Source organism: Rhinatrema bivittatum, chromosome 9 (genome assembly GCF_901001135.1).
Source record: "Rhinatrema bivittatum chromosome 9, aRhiBiv1.1, whole genome shotgun sequence".
Taxonomy (NCBI): Eukaryota; Metazoa; Chordata; class Amphibia; order Gymnophiona; family Rhinatrematidae; genus Rhinatrema; species Rhinatrema bivittatum.
The window spans coordinates 79,970,654-79,990,807 of NC_042623.1; the positions used below are offsets into that span (position 1 = coordinate 79,970,654).

Here is a 20,154-nt window from a genome sequence, read left to right on the forward strand (position 1 = left end):
TACTACCCTCTTTATCTCAGCTCCTATCCCCTCAACCCCTTCCATAGTTATCTAGAGAAGGAGGTGGGCTCAATGGGGCTACCAGTTTAGCTACAGTACTAACGGCAATGCTGAAATGCAAAAACCGAATTAGTTTTTGGTACATCCATTGCAGTGAGTTACAAATCCAGTCTGTTTACCATCTGAGCACACTGGCAGTCTGTTTACCATAGGAGCACAGTTCCACTTCAACCTTTTTTTTTCTTCAAACTTTGACTTCGGTCGCTGGTGGGAACAGGCACAAGTTATGCATGTGTTTGCACTGCTGATACCGGTTCTCACAGTATATTCTGCTCCTGTCCCATGCTACTGTGGGAAAGAAACTGGAAGTAGTAGAAAATGAATGATAAAGTTACATAGCAGAGACCTAGTATATGCACATTTCTCATGCATATTCATTGTGGATATCCTGAAAACCTGACTGGCTTTGGGGGCCCTAGGACAGGTTTGGGAAAGCTTGCATTAGACCAAGCTGCGAGGACAGCCAGCAACACTACAACAGTTGCCTGAACTATACAATGGAAGAGCAGAGACAATTCAACATAAATTGGTATACTTAGTGTGAAAACCCAATCAAATGCTAAGAAGCAGTGTCAAACGTGTTACGGAAAGAATTGGAGTTCAGCCATGCAAGACAAAACACACCCACAAATATTCCAAATAGACAAAGCAGATACATTAAAGACTTCCTCCCAACTATAAATAAAAGATATCTTACTTCTCAGGGATTACAACTCTGAGAATAACCACAATGTGCCAAGGCTCTCACAATTAACTGATTAACTGCACGTACCATTCCACTATGAGGGAAATCCATTCTTGTCCCAGTTACATAGTAACACATTTGTAATCCAGCACAATGGAATAGTCCCCCCGCCCCCCTTGTGACCTCGCTAATGGGTATAACCCTACACACACACTTATTACTAAATAAAATCACATATATTTTTCTCCCAACTTCTAGTACATGGATAAAACAAAGTTCAGATAGATGGCTGTTCCTTACATGGGAGAGAGAGAGGGGAACTGCAGGCTCTTGAAGGACACAAAGGGAAAGAACAGCTCTCTTCTTTACTTAACAACCGGAACGCCTCTGGCCAGCCCCTTTCCTGCACCACGTCCTATCTGAGGTGTCAGATAATGCTGGCTCTAAAATAAATTCTGAATAGCAGACAGCTAGAAAAGTATTTTTATCCAGGAAAGCAAATAACTTATGGAGAAATCTTACTATGCAAGATGAACAGGAACAGATCTCAAAAATCATTTGCCGATAGCAAGGGTCAAATTGCCATCTTTAATCCATACACCAGTGAACTAGCAATGCAGTTATCAAAACATTCTCCACTGGTTAGTAAAAGCTAAACATTTTATTAAGTGGGTAATGCAGATTTCTTATCGTGAACATGTAAATGTGTAAAATGAGCCTAGAGCTAGAATGCAAGCATCCCTGAACTTTATTATGCTTTTGCATTTAAGTACTTTTCCACAGGAAGTACTAGTGAGCTTCTAGCATTAGTTATGTCTAGAAACTTTTTTCATACTGTTTTTTTGTTTTGCAAATACTACATTCTGTACTAAGCAAAAATACATTACTTCAGAATAATGAAATACTTAAGAATGACACCCTGGCTTCCCTTTATACTGCTTTTTGGCCACTTCACTGTTCACAGATTAACCTTTTAAAAGTATATTCAGAATAAAATCTTTGCAGAACACGTCTACAATTGTTTTCCAATAGGTTGAGTTATAGACTGGTAGTAGGACTGTCATTCTAAGTGTGCCCTGGATTGCCTGACAGATTTATAGTGGTTCTTTACCTGTACTTTTAGCTGTTGTACAATAATTGCAAGTTCCCTGTACGTACCCGGATCAGTCCAAACCGTGGGTTGAGCCTCCTGTCCAGCAGATGGAGACAGACCAAAACTGAAAGGGTATCCTGTATCAGGACGAGTCTACCCTGCAGCCCTTCAGTATTTGTCTGTCTCCAGCAGATGGATCAGCTCACCCTGTGGTCTCCTGACCTGGGCTACTCAGCCTTTGTTTTCTTTCCTTTTTGGATCAAGCAAGTAGTATTGTAGTTTTACCATTTATTCAATCTTTAAAAAAAAATAATTAATACATCTTTTAATTTGTTTTGTATTGGACTCTGTCTCTCTGTTTTTTCACAGGAGATGCTTCCGTCTCCTGGCTCTTGCCAGACCTAGGGGGGCTTGGCCCCTTTTGCAGGGCATAGCCTAGGTCTGAGACTGCTTCCTCGGGGGGGGGGGGGGGGGGGGGCGGCGATATTGGTGGTCCAGTCACTCACACACACACACACACACACACAGAGGCTGCTTTGAGGGCTCAGGGCTCTCCCTTTTCTTCCCCTCAGTAAAAAAAAAAAAATTAAAAAATAAAAGGACAAATTTTATTGTACTAAAGCAGACTTGCTAAAAGGAGGAAGGATTTTTAAATCTTAAGCAAGCTGGGAGCGTGTAGGGTTCACTCTCCTGCATCTGCTCCTTACTGGCACTTCAAAGGCCTTTTTCTCTCAGCTGTTTTTTCTTTTGTGCAGTTCGCGGCTCCTCTTCATTGGGGATGCTGCGTCCGAGTGCCTGTCTTGCATGTGGGGAGCTCTGTGTGCCTATCGCGCGAAGGGCTTTGTTCAGCATGCCTGCCGGGTTAGGAGGGTCCCTCCTCAGCAGCGCTGCCAAATTTAGCCCGCGGTCGCACTTCCCTCCGCATGGCTAGGCCGTTCCCGGGTCAGCAAACTATGGGAACGGTGGCTATTTTGGGAATTTCGGCAGCTCCTGCTTTGGAGCTGCCAGGGGCTGGGGATGCGATTTTTGCAGAGCTTCCCCCCCAATTTAAGCCCCGTGTCGCCTTGGGATGAGGTCCCTGACACCCCCCCCGGCAAGGCTAGGGCCTGTTTTTCTTCAGAATTTGTGCTGCTTCTGCACAAATCTTATTTGGCCAGCTTGCAGGAGGAGGAGGACCCCTCCCCAGGTCCCCTGCCGGCAAAAATCCCAAGACTGACTCCTCTGCCCGTCCTCCCAACCCCGGAGCCACAGAGGCCTGTTAGGGTGTGGGTGTCCCGGGGATACCCCCATTCCTGCCGCCCCCCCGGCGCACTTAGTTACTCCGGATCCCACCACAGATTTGGCGGGGGCGCTCCCCCCCTTGGAGGGGGATGACCTCTGGGTCCTCCACATGTTTCAAAAGGAGGAATTGGAACCCCTCATCTCCTTTGTCCTCCAGGAGCTGGGACTGGAGGGGCCCCCTGCGGATACGCTTACGGCTTCTTTGCCCAAGGATATGGACCCGGTCCTGGCGGGACTCAGGGCTCCGGCAAGTGCCTTTCCCTTCCACCCCATGCGTAAGTTGCTGCTCCTACGGGAATGGGAAGCTCCCGAAGTGGAGCTCCGTGTTGGGAGGGCTATGGACAAGCTCTACCCTCTCCCGGAGGACTGCTTGGACATGCTGAGGATTCTCAGTCTATTCTTCAGTCTCTGCGGTCACCAAGTACACCACTATCCCAGTGGTGGGGGCGACAGCCCTGAAGGACGTACAGGATCGTAAGCTCGAAGCCCATCTAAAGCATATCTTTGAGGTTCTGGCCTTGGGAGTCCAGGCGACTATCTGCAGCAGTCTCATGCAGCGGGCAGGTCTCAGGTGGGTTCAACAATTGCTCGGCACCCAGGACCTCCCATCTGCAGAGGCGGAGCAGGCTGAACATTTGGAAGGCACCATTGCGTATGGGGCAGATGCGCTCTACGACTTCCTCCGCGTCCAGGGGAAAGCGATGGCCTCGGTGGTCTCCGCTAGAAGGCTTGTCTGGCTGCGCAATTGGTCTGCGGACCCGTCCTCCAAGGCGAGGTTGGGCATGTTGCCTTTCAAGGGTAAGTTGCTTTTTGGAGAGGACCTTGAGCAGCTTATTAATTCCTTGGGGGAAAACAAGGTTCATAAGCTACCGGAGGACCGTCCGAAACAATCTCGATCTTTTGCGCCCTCGCTTCCGGGGTCAGCGGAGATATGCACCCCACAGATGAGGCGGCTCCTCCAAAGGTTATTCTTCCCGGTCTCAATCTTGGTCCCAGCCCTTTTGTGGGCATCTGTCCTTCCGTGAGGGACCGTCCCAGCACGCCACCCCAAAACCAGCCCCACAATGAAGATTGGTTGACCCATTCCTCTGTCCCCCTTCTGAGCGGTCGTCTCTCCCTGTTCTTTGAGGAGTGGGTAAAAATCACGTCAGACCAGTGGGTCCTCGAGATTGTCCAAGACAGTTACGCTTTAGAATTTGCTCGAGACCTACCGGACCTCTTCGTATTCTCCCCATGCGGCCGTCTTAAACGGGAGGCGGTGGACCAATCCCTCACCAGGCTTCTGAGTCTGGGCGCCATTGTCCCGGTTCCGAAGGAGGAACTCTGCGCTGGCCAGTATTCTATTTACTTCGTGGTACCCAAGAAGGATGGTGCCTTTCGGCCGATCTTAGACTTCAAGAGTGTCAACCAGGCCCTCAAGATCTCACATTTTCGCATGGAAACCCTGAGAGCGGTCATCATGGCAGTTCATCCCGGAGAGTTCCTCGCCTCTCTCGATCTTACAGAGGCCTACCTCCACATTCCGATTCACCGCGATTACCAGAAGTATCTTCGCTTCCACATCCTCAACCGGGATTTTCAGTTTCAGGTATTGCCTTTCGGCCTCACCACCGCACTACGCACCTTCACCAAGGTCATGGTGGTGGTGGCAGCTGCCCTCCACCACAAAGGAGTTCTAGTCCACCCCTATCTGGACGACTGGCTCGTGAGAGCCAAGTCGGAGAGTCACTGCAGGCAGGCGGTGGATCAGGTTCTAACTCTCCTCGCATCCCTCGGGTGGATAGTGAACTTTCCCAAAAGCAATCTTCGGCCTTCCCAGGTGTTAGAATTCCTGGGGGCCTGCTTCGATACTCAGATCGGCAAAGTGTCCCTACCTCGCACTCGGGCTCTCAAATTGATCGACCAGGTACGGAATCTTCTCTTACTCCCTCTCCCAATGGCGTGGGACTACCTCCAGGTCTTGGGCTCGATGGCCTCCACCATCGACCTCGTCCCCTGGGCATTTGCTCATATGCGACCGTTACAGAGAGCTTTGCTATCCCTTTGGCAGCTGGTGTCTGAACAGTTTCACGCAGTTCTCCTGCTTTTGGCCTTTACCATCACCGCCTTGCAGTGGTGGCTTTCGCTTCCTCCTCATCTACAGGGAATGCCTCTTCAGATTCCACAGTGGATGATAGTAACCACGAATGCCAGTCTCCCTGGCTGGGGCGCAGTCTGCCAGTCCCAGTCCACGTAGGGGATCTGGTCTCCGGTTCAGTCTCATTGGCACATCAATCGGTTGGAGGCCCAGGCGGTGCGTCTGGCTCTACAGGATTTTCTGCCCCTGATCCGCGGCAAGGCAGTGAGGGTTCTCTTCGACAATTCCACCACAGAGGCTTATATCAACCGTCAGGGAGGCACTCGCAGTCACCTGGTGGCTCTAGAAGCCAGCCGTCTCATCGACTGGGCGGAACGGCATCTGGATTGCCTGGCGGCCTCCCACATAGCGAGCAAGGAGGATGTACAGGCCGATTTCCTCAGTCATCAGTTTCTCGATCCAGGAGAGTGGGAACTCTCGGAAGAAGCCATGGACCTGATCGACAGGTGGGGTCCCCCTCACCTGGACCTCATGGCGACCTTGCGCAATGCCAAGGCCAACAGGTTCTTCAGCTGCTGGAGAGAGCATGGCTCAGAGGGAGTGGATGCTCTGGCTCTTCCCTGGCCTGCAGACGTCCTTCTTTGCGTGTTCCCTCCGTGGCCTCTGGTGGGAAAGGTTCTCTGTAGAATAGAATTCCACCGAGGGTCAGTGGTTCTGGTAGCACCCGAATGGCCTCGCAGACCATGGTTCGCGGATCTCGTCAACCTGGCGACGGACGTACCTCTCCGGCTCGGCCATCTTCCTCGTCTGCTTCGGCAGGGGCCCGTATTTTTTGACCAGGCCGATCGCTTTTGTCTAGCAGCCTGGCTTTTGAACGGAGATGCCTGAGGCGTAAGGGCCATAAGGAGGGGGTTATCTCCACTTTGCTGCGAGCTCGGAAGCAGTCGACTTCTCTAGCTTATGTGCGCATTTGGAAAGTCTTTGAGACTGTTTGTGTGGAGTCGGGGATCTCAGCGCGCTCCGGTTTCGTTGGTTCTTTCCTTTCTACAGAAGGGTCTCTCCAAGGGTGTCTCCTTCAGTTCCCTGCGCGTGCAAGTTTCCACTCTCGGCTCTCTCCTCAGACGGGTTGAGGGTCATCTCTTAGTGGGCCACCCGGATGTGGTTTGGTTCTTGAAGGGAGTCAAGCACCTGCGACTGCCCGCTCTCTCTACTTGTCCATCGTGGAGTCTTAATCTCATCCTCCGGGCTCTCTGTGCGGCTGCATTCAAACCTCTCCATCGGGCTATGGTAAAGGACCTCACGCTCAAGACGGTCTATCTCTTCTGCTCGGCAGGTTTCAGAGATCCAAGCATTGTCCTGTCGGGAACCTTTTTTGCGTTTTTCCGATTCCGGAGTCTCGCTCAAGACTGTGCCTTCTTTCTTGCCAAAGGTTGTTTCTGCTTTCCATGTCAACCAGTCGGTGGAGCTTCCAGCATTTTCCCCAGAGGAGATTGCTAGTACCGCTGGGGGCGATCTCCGCAGGCTCGATGTCAAACGAGTACTACTCCACTATCTCCAGGTTACCAATGACTTTCGGGTCTCTGATCACCTTTTCGTCCTCTGGAGTGGTCCCAATCGGGGCAAACCGGCTTCTAAGACAACTATTGCTCGGTGGTTGAAGGAGGCGATTTCCTCGGCCTATCTTTGCCAAGGTCGGGCGGTTCCTGAGGGCCTAAAGGCTCATTCGTTGCGTTCTTAAGCCACTTCCTGGGCGGAGAGCCAATCTGTTTCTCCGCAAGAAATTTGCAAGGCCGCTACGTGGACATCCCTGCATACTTTTCTCGTCACTACCGCCTGGATGTGCAAGCACCAGTTTTTGGTTCCTTTGGTCGGCAAGTGCTTCAAGCGGGACTGTCTCGGTCCCACCTGGTTTAGGGAAGCTTTGGTACATCCCACGGTCTGGATGGTACAGGGAAAGGAAAATTAGTTCTAACCTGTTAATTTTCGTTCCTGTAGTACCACAGATCAGTCCAGACGCCTTCCCTGTTGCTCTGTTCACATCACCCACTCGAAGCCTTTCCTACAGGTATTAGGATGTCAGTATTGTTTTATCCTCTTCTGAACACTGGAAGCATTGGTTATTAATGACCAAATACATGCAAGAGCGTTTCTTTCTACCGAGCTCCTTACAAGGTTATAAAGTTACTCCATTGAGTTTTTGTTGTTACTTGCTTGATCTTGTTCTTTATCTTGTTTTTCTGCTTTGACAATAGTTATACTGAAAGGCTGCAGGGTAGGCTCTGTCCTGATATAGGATACCCTTTCAGTTTTAGTCTGTCTCCAACTGCTGGACAGGAGGCTCAACCCACAGTCTGGACTGATCTGTGATACTACAGGAATGAAAATTAACAAGTAAGAACTAATTTTCCTATAATGCCTTTTCTTGTTTTTCATACTGTGCGAGCAGAAACAGCTATCATATCATTGTACTGTCCCTTCCCTCTACAGTATTTGATCATGGAGCATCATTTTACACTTTTGAAAATGTCATAAAATGTGCATTTTAATCCTCTTGAAAAAATAATTCCCTTAATATATTACTGGAATTGAGAGAAGACATTTAGATCTGGTCACAAAAATAACTCATATAACATCTTATGGGTAATCCACAGGTATAATTCTTGTAGATAAATAATATATAAATACCTGTGTATATTTTAACTATTTTATTATTAATCTTTTAATTTAACACATATACAATCCACAAATTTATGTTAAAACCAATACTATCACTCATACCACATTCACACATGCACAATCACATAACATAGAAAAAATATTGCACCTAATTCTAATACAACAGTTCACCTATTACCAACATATTAAAATACATCCAAAATTGTTACAATCAGCACCAATTTTATATTGTTATATTTCATTTATCATCCAATCCACCCTTATTTCTTATTAATCTCCCTCTAGATATTCTTTGTTATTAGAAAAACTCCCTCTCAGTTCCCTGTCATATTCATTACTTTATGTAAACTCCCGACGAAAAGCTTCCGTTTCACCGAGGTGGTTTCCTCAGGGGACCGTTATCCACTCATTGCTTTCATTTGAAAAGCCGGGAATTTCTCTATATAATTCATAGGGTGCTTGTTGCTTGTGCCGTCTGTGATAAAACACAATCCTAAGTACATAAATATTTTATTATTAATGATGTATGAAAAATGTAAAATGAATTAAATTTGAAAATAAACTATCCAGTCACTATCCTTAAATACCAACGGAATGCTTACCTATATTTTACTCCGTATAACTCCTTAACATTACTTTTATCAACTGTCTTCCACGTGTGTTTCACAACCTACCAATCCATCAGAAAAAAGGATATTTTAATCCACCACCAAATACCACACAAATCCATTTGGCTTCGTTCTTACATGTACACTAACCTGCCCGGAGGTATTTGCTTCCACTTCTTATGTTAAACACCACTAACTTTGTAAATCAGCGTTTTTAGGACTTAATCCTTTATGAACACCACTGCTTCATATACCTCCGTGGCCGCCGCTGTCACCCACACCTTCTCAAACGCTGATATAAATACTGCCGAGGTTATCATACTGCATATACTGCCTTCGTATATACTATTTGCCTAGGCAATTTGATTGTGAGTCAGCTCAAGTTATCTATGTGATTTTATGCCCATGTGGGCTGTACTATATAGGGCATACAAAAATAAAATTAAAAACGAGAAATATTGAGCATCTTAGTAATATACGTATACGGAAAGAAAATGCCCCGTTGGTACAGCACTGGCAAGAGAAAAGGCATGATGTTCACGATTTAAGATTTTGTGTTCTTAATCAAGTTGAGCTAAGCAGAGGAGGAAACATATCAACAGTGCTAACAAAGAAGGAACAGCGATATATATTCCAGTGGGGAACAGTGACTCCTGGCGGTCTAAATTTAGAAATAGAATGGAATGCATTCTTATAGCGTGGTCCGGTGTTGGTTGCAACTATCTTGAGTTGGTAGGTGGAGTTTGATTACAAATTGAGGATCAGGTGATGTAGTGGTATCCAATACAGGTGAGAGGAGGGATATTTAAAGTATAAGGGTGTGGGTAGGATGTAATGCGCAATCGCGGCGTTTTGGTAAAATGGAGTAGTGCGGAAGGCATATTAGAAGGTGAGCTGATTTTGTTGCATTTTATAGAAGAAGTGCTAAGAAATATGCAAGTCATTAGTAGACATGAGATTTACTATGTATTGTAGATGGGAATGCAGTATGATAACCTCGGCAGTATTTATATCAGCGTTTGAGAAGGTGTGGGTGACAGCGGCGGCCACGGAGGTAAATGAAGCAGTGGTGTTCATAAAGGATTAAGTCCTAAAAACGCTGATTTACAAAGTTAGTGGTGTTTAACATAAGAAGTGGAAGCAAATACCTCCGGGCAGGTTAGTATACATGTAAGAACGAAGCCAAATGGATTTGTGTGGTATTTGGTGGTGGATTAAAATATCCTTTTTTCTGATGGATTGGTAGGTTGTGAAACACACGTGGAAGACAGTTGATAAAAGTAATGTTAAGGAGTTATACGGAGTAAAATATAGGTAAGCATTCCGTTGGTATTTAAGGATAGTGACTGGATAAATAGTTTATTTTCAAATTTAATTCATTTTACATTTTTCATACATCATTAATAATAAAATATTTATGTACTTAGGATTGTGTTTTATCACAGACGGCACAAGCAACAAGCACCCTATGAATTATATAGAGAAGTTCCCGGCTTTTCAAATGAAAGCAATGAGTGGATAACGGTCCCCTGAGGAAACCACCTCGGTGAAACGGAAGCTTTTCGTCGGGAGTTTACATAAAGTAATGAATATGACAGGGAACTGAGAGGGAGTTTTTCTAATAACAAAGAATATCTAGAGGGAGATTAATAAGAAATAAGGGTGGATTGGATGATAAATGAAATATAACAATATAAAATTGGTGCTATCTGATTGTAACAATTTTGGATGTATTTTAATATGTTGGTAATAGGTGAACTGTTGTATTAGAATTAGGTGCAATATTTTTTCTATGTTATGTGATTGTGCATGTGTGAATGTGGTATGAGTGATAGTATTGGTTTTAACATAAATTTGTGGATTGTATATGTGTTAAATTAAAAGATTAATAATAAAATAGAGTTAAAATATACACAGGTATTTATATATTATTTATCCACAAAAAAAACTCACCATATGGATTCACATTCTAAATGCAAATTTTTCAGTGTTCTGCCTTTTGGATATTTCTATTTAGCTGGTTGCAGCAGCGTCCTCCAGCCTGCTTGTAAAGACCTGGTTACAGTTGTCAAACATGTTTGATCTGAGAAGAGAGCTGCGGTGTAGGATGTAAAATAACATTTAAAAAAAGCTTTTCTATAGCATTGCCTAATCTATTAATTCCCTCTCTATAGAAGAGTCCATACTTTAAAAGTATGCTGGTTCTACTATCTTGCATTGTTTCAGGAGTCCGTGCATAATAAATAATAATTACCCTGTATGTCTGACATTTTAAGTCATTTTGGAAATTTGTGAGCAGATGTATTAGCATAAATCACAGATTGGCTAGGCAAATGACATTACATGTATGCCCTCTTGGTCCAGTCGGATCTCCCTTCCAGATGAGATCAAGTGCAACATTCCAATTATAGCTAGCCCAGGAGTTCAGCAAATAAATAGTGGTGCTACAACTGGCAGAAATAATGTGAATTTCTAGATGATGAGTAGTATTGTTCCATTACTTGAATATTTTAAGCTATAATGCAATTTGGAATCTTAACTGGCGAGATCTAAGCTGCCTAGTGCTATCAGCTCTGATATAATGACTGTGGGAGGGGGGGGGGGGTTTCTCTATAAAAAAAAATACTCAAGAACCATATAGTGCAAGCTTGTCCACCAGTCTAGCTTTAGTTTCATTTATTAGCAGGGTTATTAGATGTTCCCTGTACGTACCTGGATCAGTCCAGAATCTTGGGCTTATGCATCCCTGCTAGCAAGCAGATGGAGACAGAAAGTTTCACTGACACTGCTTCATAAGCCCCAGTGCCACCTGCAGTTCCTCAGAACTGCTCTTTTTCCAGCAGATGGCAGAAGGTGCTAAACCTGTGGTTCTGAATAACTTTTTTTTTTTTCTTTTGAGCCTTCCTGCTAGGGGTTTCCTTATTTCTGTTAGGAATCCTGGTGGCTTGTATCCCGTCCAATTGAGGCGGATGGTACTCTGTGCGCTGTGGGGTGTAAATCTGGATGTCCTGATCCCTCCCCTTCATGAGGCCGCTCAGGTGGCTGCAGGCTCCAGTGGGGTTTGTTCCCTTGTTCCTGAGACTTGCTTTTTTTTTTAAGAATTTGCTCACTGTTTGTTTAGAATAATAAAACATGGAAAAAACCATCAGAATTTTGCTTACTGTGTATGAAGCATCTGGTCTAAACTCTTAAAAACAAAAAAAAAAGGCAGGTTCTGCCATGGAGTTGTACTATAAAACAGTAGAAGTTCCTTTCTTTTATCTAAATGGTATGTTGTTTAGTGCCCTGCTGTTCTCGCATTTTCAGTAGACAGTCTACATGAAATAAAACACAGGGTCTGGATTTAGTTTTATAAATGCATAGTGCATGCTTTCAGATCATAGTGCTGGAGTAGTGTGTCAGGTAAACAAACTGGCATTGCTCATGGAGTTAAGGGCAAAGATGGAACCCCCACACAAGGTAGCATGTTATGATGCCGTAAGTTTAGGCCGTATTTCCACTACGATTTACAGGAAAACAGAACAAGAGAAAATAGGTTGAAAATACAGGGAGTAATTGACCAGTTGGCTGCTTCTAGGAAAATCAAATAAAGCTATGTGCTAAAGAGGGGTCCCATTGCACTGCTGATCAATTTACAGAAAACTGGTACTCTAGTTTTGTGCAATATTAGAGAATTAAATCATCTTCCTTTGGTCATCTGAGAAGGTTTGATAAGTTTTTATCATCGACTGGTTTGAAAGCTTCCAGGTGCAATGGGGGAGGTTGTATGAGACAACATTTGTACCCCAAAGTAGAATATGATTAAGCATTCTCTAGAATTTAATCGCAGGTGGGTTCTGCTATGAATGGCAACTGAGTACTAGTGGCTGGGCAGGACTAGGTCAGAAAAAGAAGAGATGATATCCTTTATTTTGAAAGTTTTAATTTTATAATAAACTATATTATTGCTACTGCCAAAAAGACAACCACCGCAAATTGGGGGTCAATTTTAAAAGTGCTGCAGTCCATATACGTGAATGTTATAAAATCCAATGGCTGTGGGCATATGCGCACACGGGGGGGAGGGGAATTTCGCTAACTACACATGGCGACACAATTGGGCCTCTGCCAGTTCCCTCCCAGTCTGCTCCAATTGAGTGGACTGGGAGGGAATTTACCTATCTCCCTACCTAACCTTCCTCCCTCTTCCCCTCTCCTCCTTGCCCCTTAAACTATCACCAATTTTTTTTTTTTCTACTTACTGCTCCAGAGGAGCAGTAAGTAGTTTCTGCTACTGGTGCACTTGACTGGGACAGCGGCTAATGGCCACTGTCCTGACCGGCCTCCATCCCGCCCATGCCCACCCCTTTTTCAGTGCCCGGCCTTTCTTGAAATGCGCACAGCTCGTGCGTGGCCGTTTGAAAATTTGCTTGATTATACACAATAAGCTAGAGTGATACCTTTTTGTGAGTGGAAAAACCCACATCAGTTCAAGATTTGCTCTGTTATAAAATAAGCAAGGGTTCCAGCACATAAGACCAGATACAACTTTAAAAGCCATTTTACATACAAACGAAGTTTATTTTCAATTCAGCTATAGAAAATGTAAACCATTGTGATGGCGAAACCGAACGACAGTATATAAAACACGATAATTAAATAAAATATCATTAATACTGTTGTGATTTCTATGTAGGATTTTTATGTGAAAATAGTTCCCTTTTGCAGGGAGATCTTACACAAGTAACCAAAATCTACATTACAGTCACCACTGAAATAAATCCAAGTGCCTGGATTGTGTTACGGCATATGCACAAAAAGTAGATGATGTCAATAAAAAGTGTCAAGTTAATATGTTGTCACTACAGTGACACCAATTACACCCACAATGTCAACACCAAAATGCTGATAAGCAGCTGACACTTTTACAGCTTCTTTGAAGCTCTTTCATAAAGTCTGTTACTTCAAGGCCTTGGAAAACATGAAAGCTAAGCTATATCAAACTTCCATCTTCAAACTAATTTGTAGCAAGAGCTTTTGATGCTTGTCCCCTGTTCCAAAATATTGCTTCCCCCTGAAATCAGTCATGTTGCAAATAGACTGATGCTGGAAGCATTATGGAAAGGAGTAGGATTCCATAGGTTAAACATCACAAACATGATTATGGCTACATTGCACTATATTAATAAGTCTATACTTAGATAGTGCAGTATATTATACCATAGACATTCTATTCCCTACATTACATAATGCACAATCAGTGTTTACAGTATAAGAGCTGAACTTATATGCATTTGCCACTCCCACAAAATATTTACAAAAAAATCAGAACTACAATTTGGGTCTCTATAATTTAAACAATATGTTTGCCAGCACTAGCATATCAGTGCCATGTCTATGACAATTTAGTGTCCGCAAAACAAACATAAAATTTATATATCCAATTCAAGTGCTTTTTGTACAGCCTAGCAGCTAATGTCCAAGTTTGAGGTTGGCAGATGCAATTTGTTCCTCCTCGTAATATAAAGTATGCAGTTTCCCATGCATATAAAAAAAAATTCTTTGTATAGAGGAATCATGAAGTAGCCCCAGCTTTGAGCTTTGTTCTGTTTGTTTTTTTTCACTGATATGCCGATACATGGGATGTAGCATGTACTTCCTGAACATCTTTTACCATTAGAATTCTGGTCAACATTTGCTTCATTATCTCTTCCTTTACAGGCTTTCCTGAGTAGCAGATGGGGCTTTTAGGTGCTACAACCGGTTCAGGAACCAAACAGAAGGCATCACCGGACTTCTTCGCACTCCAAGGGCTGCTTCAAAAAGTTTCATTGTTTACTAAAATACCTAATTTACATTAAAATGCAATAAAAGTTACTTTTCAGCTGAATAAGTGTCTCTACGTCAATTAGTCCAAGCATTTCCAGCTTAACACAAGACTTTAAAATCTATATAAACCCCAGTGGTTTACTTTCCATTAGATGCTAATAGCAAAAAGCCAAATAAATTATTTCAAAACTTTTACAGGACATCAGAACAGTTTTTTTTTCTTGTGGAGAAGTTGATTAGATTATAGGCTTTTCCAGTTAAAGAACTAAGGAGATTCAAACAACATTGTTTTTTAAGAATAAGCATATGTTGATGCTGTCAACAGAAGTATTGAGTAAATACAGTGGCTATAGAAAACCTATCCCCTCTTCCAAAATGTGCACCTTTTGTTACTTTATGGCCTAGAAGTAAATTGCATTAGACCAATGTTTGTTCCATATATGCATACATCCCACCAGTGAAACATATATTCAAGAATTCCTTAGAAAATAAAGCCGAAATAAAAACAAGGAATACCTTGGTTGGAAACGTGTTTACCTTCCTTGTACTTCGGTAGCAATCCTAAACAATCATTGTCAAAAGGGCACACCAGGTTAATTAGCTCAACATATGTCACTCTGGCTGAGTAACTGAAGTTAGACTGTTTGGATTTCGCACTGAGGATATCTCCCCAAGGCCTACTGTCCAGGAGGGAAGGGTTAGGTTGGCCATCATAGTTGCTGATTCGATTATTAGGAATGTAGATAGCTGGGTGGCTGGTGGGCGTGAGGATCGCCTGGTAACATGCCTACCTGGTGCAAAGGTGGTGGACCTCACGTGTCACCTAGATAGGATTTTAGACAGTGCTGGGGAGAAGCCGGCTGTCGTGGTGCATGTGGGCACCAACGACATAGGAAAATGTGGGAGGGAGGTTCTGGAAGCCAAATTTAGGCTCTTAGGTAGAAAGCTTAAATCCAGAACCTCCAGGGTAGCATTCTCTGAAATGCTCCCTGTTCCATGCGCAGGTCACCAGAGGCAGGCAGAGCTACGGAGTCTAAATGCGTGGATGAAACTATGGTGAAAGGAAGAGGGATTCAGTTTTGTTAGGAACTGGGGAACCTTTTGGAGAAGGGGGAGTCTCTTCCAAAGGGATGGGCTCCACCTTAACCAGGGTGGAACCAGACTGCTGGCGCTAACCTTTAAAAAGGAGATAGAGCAGCTTTTAAACTAGAACAAAGGGGAAAGCCGACAGTCGCTCAGCAGCGCATGGTTCGGAGAGAGGTATCTTCACAGGATACTAATGATGCATTAGAATTAGGGCATCCAGACAGGTTCCAATAATAAGAAAAGTAGTCCAAGTGCCTGTAACTAAAAACACCTGAGCTAAAAAAAATTCTAACTTATCCCTATCAATTAAAAAGCAGAATGAAAATACAAACAAAAAACAAACTTTGAAATGTTTGTATGCTAATGCCAAAAGTCTAAGAAGTAAGATGGGAGAATTAGAATGTATAGCAGTGAATGATGACATAGACTTAATTGGCATCTCAGAGATATGGTGGAAGGAGGACAACCCATGGGACAGTGCTATATTGGGGTACAAATTATATCGCAATGATAGAGAGGATGACCCAGGAGGTGGTGTGGCGCTTTGTGTCCGGGATGGCATAGAGTCCAACAGGATAAACATCCTGCATGAGACTAAATGCAAAATTGAATCTTTATGGGTAGAAATCCCTTGTGTGTCGGGGAAGACTATAGTGATAGGAGTATACTACCATCCACCTGGTCAGAATGGTGAGATGGACAGTGAAATGCTAAGAGAAATTAGGGAAGCTAACCAAATTGGTAGTGCGGTAATAATGGGAGACTTCAATTACCCCAATATTGACTGGATAAATGTATCATCGGGACACGCTAGAGAGATAACGTTCCTGGATGGAATAAATTATAGCTTTATGGAGCAATTGGTTCAGGAACCGACGAGAGAGGGAGCAATTTTAGATCTAATTCTCATTGGAGCACAGGATTTGGTGAGAGAGGTAACTGTGGTGGGGCCGCTTGGCAATAGTGATCATAATATTTATTTATTTTAGTTTTTTCTATACCGGCATTCATGAGAGTATCACATGCCGGTTTACAGTAAAAGAAATAAATAACAGGTGCTGAACGAAAACAATTTGTTACAATAAAACAGGGAGAAGTACAACTAGGAGCAGAGAAAATTGATAGGAAATTAACAGAATATATTAACCAAAATTTAATAGAGTGCATTTACAGAGTTTATGGTATTTACGACGACATGTTGCCATTTTGAAGTTTTTGCGTAAGGGTAGTGTCTGGGAGTTATAGTTATAAATATGATCAAATTTGAATTAATGACCGGAAGAGGAGCAGTATGCAAATCCACGGCTCTCGTGCTAAACTTTCTAAAGGGAAACTTTGATAAAATGAGAAAAATTGTTAGAAAAAACTGAAAGGAGCAACTACAAAAGTAAAAAGTGTGCAAGAGGCGTGGTCATTGTTAAAAAAATACCATCCTAGAAGCACAATCCAGATGTATTCCACACATTAAGAAAGGTGGAAAGAAGGCAAAATGATTGCCGGCATGGTTAAAAGGGGAGGTGAAAGAAGCTATTTTAGCCAAAAGATCTTCATTCAAAAATTGGAAGAAGGATCCAACAGAAGAAAATAGGCTAATGCATAAATGTTGGCAAGTTAACTGTAAGACATTGATAAGAAATAATTTGAAAAGAAGTTGGCCATAGAGGCAAAACCTCACAGTAAAAACTTTTTAAAATATATCTGAAGCAGAAAGCCTATGAGGGAGTCAGTTGGACCATTAGATGATCAAGGGGCTAAAGGGGCACTTAGAGAAAACAAGGCAATCGCAGAAAGATTAAATGATTTCTTTTCTTCGGTCTTTACTGAAGAGGATGTTGGGGAGGTACCTGTACTGGAGAAGGTTTTCATGGGTAATGATTCAGATGGACTGAATCAAATCACGGTGAACCTAGAAGATGTGGTAGACCTGATTGACAAACTGAAGAGTAGTAAATCACCTGGACCGGAGGGTATACACCCCAGAGTTCTGAAGGAACTAAAAAATGAAATTTCAGACCTATTAGTAAAAATTTGTAACCTATCATTAAAATCATCCATTGTACCTGAAGACTGGAGGATAGCTAATGTAACCCCAATATTTAAAAAGGGCTCCAGGGGCAATCCGGGAAATTACAGACCGGTTAGCCTGACTTCAGTGCCAGGAAAAATAGTGGAAAGTGTTCTAAACATCAAAATTACAGAACATATAGAAAGGCATGGTTTAATGGAACAAAGTCAGCATGGCTTTACCCAGGGCAAGTCTTGCCTCACAAATCTGCTTCACTTTTTTGAAGGAGTTAATAAACATGTGGATAAAGGTGAACCGGTAGATATAGTATACTTGGATTTTCAGAAGGCGTTTGACAAAGTTCCTCATGAGAGGCTTCTAGGAAAAGTAAAAAGTCATGGGATAGGTGGCGATGTCCCTTCATGGATTGCAAACTGGCTAAAAGACAGGAAACAGAGAGTAGGATTAAATGGACAATTTTCTCAGTGGAAGGGAGTGGGCAGTGGAGTGCCTCAGGGATCTGTATTGGGACCCTTACTTTTCAATATATTTATAAATGATCTGGAAAGAAATACGACGAGTCAGATAATCAAATTTGCAGATGACACAAAATTGTTCAGAGTAGTTAAATCACAAGCAGATTGTAATAATCTACTAGATAAGGGAGCCCTGACCGACGTGCCGCAAATGCGCAGTAGAGAGCAGCTCTACCGCGCATGCGCGAGCGAGCATGTCGGCCAGAGCGTAGCGTGCCCGAAAAAAAAATGGCGCCTGCTCCTTAGGAGCAGGAGCGGCGGCGGCGGCAGCAGCAACGAGCAGGAGCGGGAGGAGCAGTAGCCGCGGCGGCGACTATGACAACAACAACAAGCAGGAGCAGGAGGGGCAGCGGCGGTGGCACGCGCGAGGGAGGGACATCCCCCTGTCTGCCGGTTGTGGATGAGCTGAAAGGGGAAGGGATTGAGAGAGGGGGAGTGAGTGAGGGGAGGAAGGAGAGAGTGAGGAGAGGTGGAGGGGGGGAAGGGAGGAGAGAGGGAGGGAAGGGGGGAGGGAGGAGAGAGGGAGGGGTGGGGGGAGGGAGGAAGTGGGAAGGAAATGGACCGAAATTTTTTTTTAAATGTAGCCCGTTGTTACAGGCTTAACGGCTAGTATATTTATAAATGATCTGGAAAGAAATACGACGAGTGAGATAATCAAATTTGCAGATGACACAAAATTGTTCAGAGTAGTTAAATCACAAGCAGATTGTAATAAATTGCAGGAAGACCTTGTGAGACAGGAAATTTGGGCATCAAAATGGCAGATGAAATTTAATGTGGATAAATGCAAAGTGATGCATATAGGGAAAAATAACCCATGCTATAGTTACACAATGTTAGGTTCCATATTAGGTGCTACAACCCAAGAAAGAGATCTAGGCATCATAGTGGATAACACATTGAAATCGTCTGTTCAGTGTGCTGCGGCAGTCAAAAAAGCAAACAATGTTGGGAATTATTAGAAAGGGAATGGTGAATAAAATGGAAAATGTCATAATGCCTCTGTATCGCTCCATGGTGAGACTGCACCTTGAATACTGTGTACAATTCTGGTCGCCGCATCTCAAAAAAGATATAATTGCGATGGAGAAGGTACAGAGAAGGGCTACCAAAATGATAAGGGGAATGGAACAGCTCCCCTATGAGGAAAGACTAAAGAGGTTAGGACTTTTCAGCTTGGAGAAGAGACGGCTGAGGGGGGATATGATAGAGGTGTTTAAAATCATGAGAGGTCTAGAGCAGGTAGATGTGAATCGGTTATTTACGCTTTCGGATAATAGAAAGACTAGGGGGCATTCCATGAAGTTAGCATGTGGCACATTTAAAACTAATCGAAGAAAGTTCTTTTTTACTCAACACACAATTAAACTCTGGAATTTGTTGCCAGAGGATGTGGTTAGTAGAGATGTGAATCGGAACCGGAATTGGTTCTGATTCTGGTTCCAATTCACATCGTTAATTTTTTTTTTGTGCGGCCTGATCGCGGTTTTGTTTATCGGCTGCGCCCGAGCCGATAAACAAAAAAACCCACCCGACCCTTTAAAACTGTTCCCGTAGCTTCCCCCACCCTCCTGAACCCCCATAAAACTTTTTACAAGTACCTGGTGGTCCAGTGGGGGTCCCGGGAGCCATCTCCCGCTCTCCGGCCGTCGGCTGCCACTAATCAAAATGGCGCCGATGGCCCTTTGCCCTTACCATGTGACAGGGTATCCGTGCCATTGGCCAGGCCCTGTCACATGGAGTACTAGACGGCCGATGCCATCTTTAAAAATGGCGCAGGCCATCCAGTGCTCCTACCTTGTGACAGAGGCCGGCCAATGGCACGGATACCCTGTCACATGGTAAGGGCAAAGGGCCATTGGCGCCATTTTGATTAGTGGCAGCCGACAGCCCGAGAGCGGGAGATGGCTCCCGGGACCCCCACTGGACCACCAGGTACTTGTAAAAAGTTTTGTGGGGGTCAGGAGGGTGGGGGAAGCTACGGGAACAGTTTTAAAGGGTCGGGGTGGGTTTAGGGATTGTTTTGGTGTGCCGTTTTTCCCGCCCTCCCCCAAAACGATAAGAGAACCCCAGGAACAAAATCGTGTGGTTCTCTTATCGGGAGCCCCCAATTTCTGACGATTTTGAAAATATCGTCCAAAGCCCGATTCACATCCCTAGTGGTTAGTGCAGTTAGTATAGCTGTGTTTAAAAAAGGATTGGATAAGTTCTTGGAGGAGAAGTCCATTACCTGCTATTA

The 20,154-nt window shown here is 43.9% G+C and overlaps 1 protein-coding gene across 4 annotated transcripts in view; it reads left to right on the forward strand.

Annotated features, from left to right (window-relative positions):
* MOV10L1 (Mov10 like RISC complex RNA helicase 1) overlaps window positions 1-14,365 on the forward strand; it is a 546,310-nt gene extending 531,945 nt beyond the window's left edge. For 3 of the 4 annotated variants that reach the window (XM_029617022.1, XM_029617023.1, XM_029617024.1), the window contains one exon: window positions 14,181-14,364. Coding sequence is in view for 1 of the 4 variants with exons in the window: in XM_029617023.1 (XP_029472883.1) it covers window positions 14,181-14,190 (10 nt within the window). In the remaining 3 variants the exon portion in view is untranslated. Of the gene's footprint in view, window positions 1-14,180 lie in introns of all 4 variants that reach the window. The other variant, XM_029617025.1, reaches the window with a different exon arrangement.
* The last annotated feature ends 5,789 nt before the right edge of the window (window positions 14,366-20,154 follow it).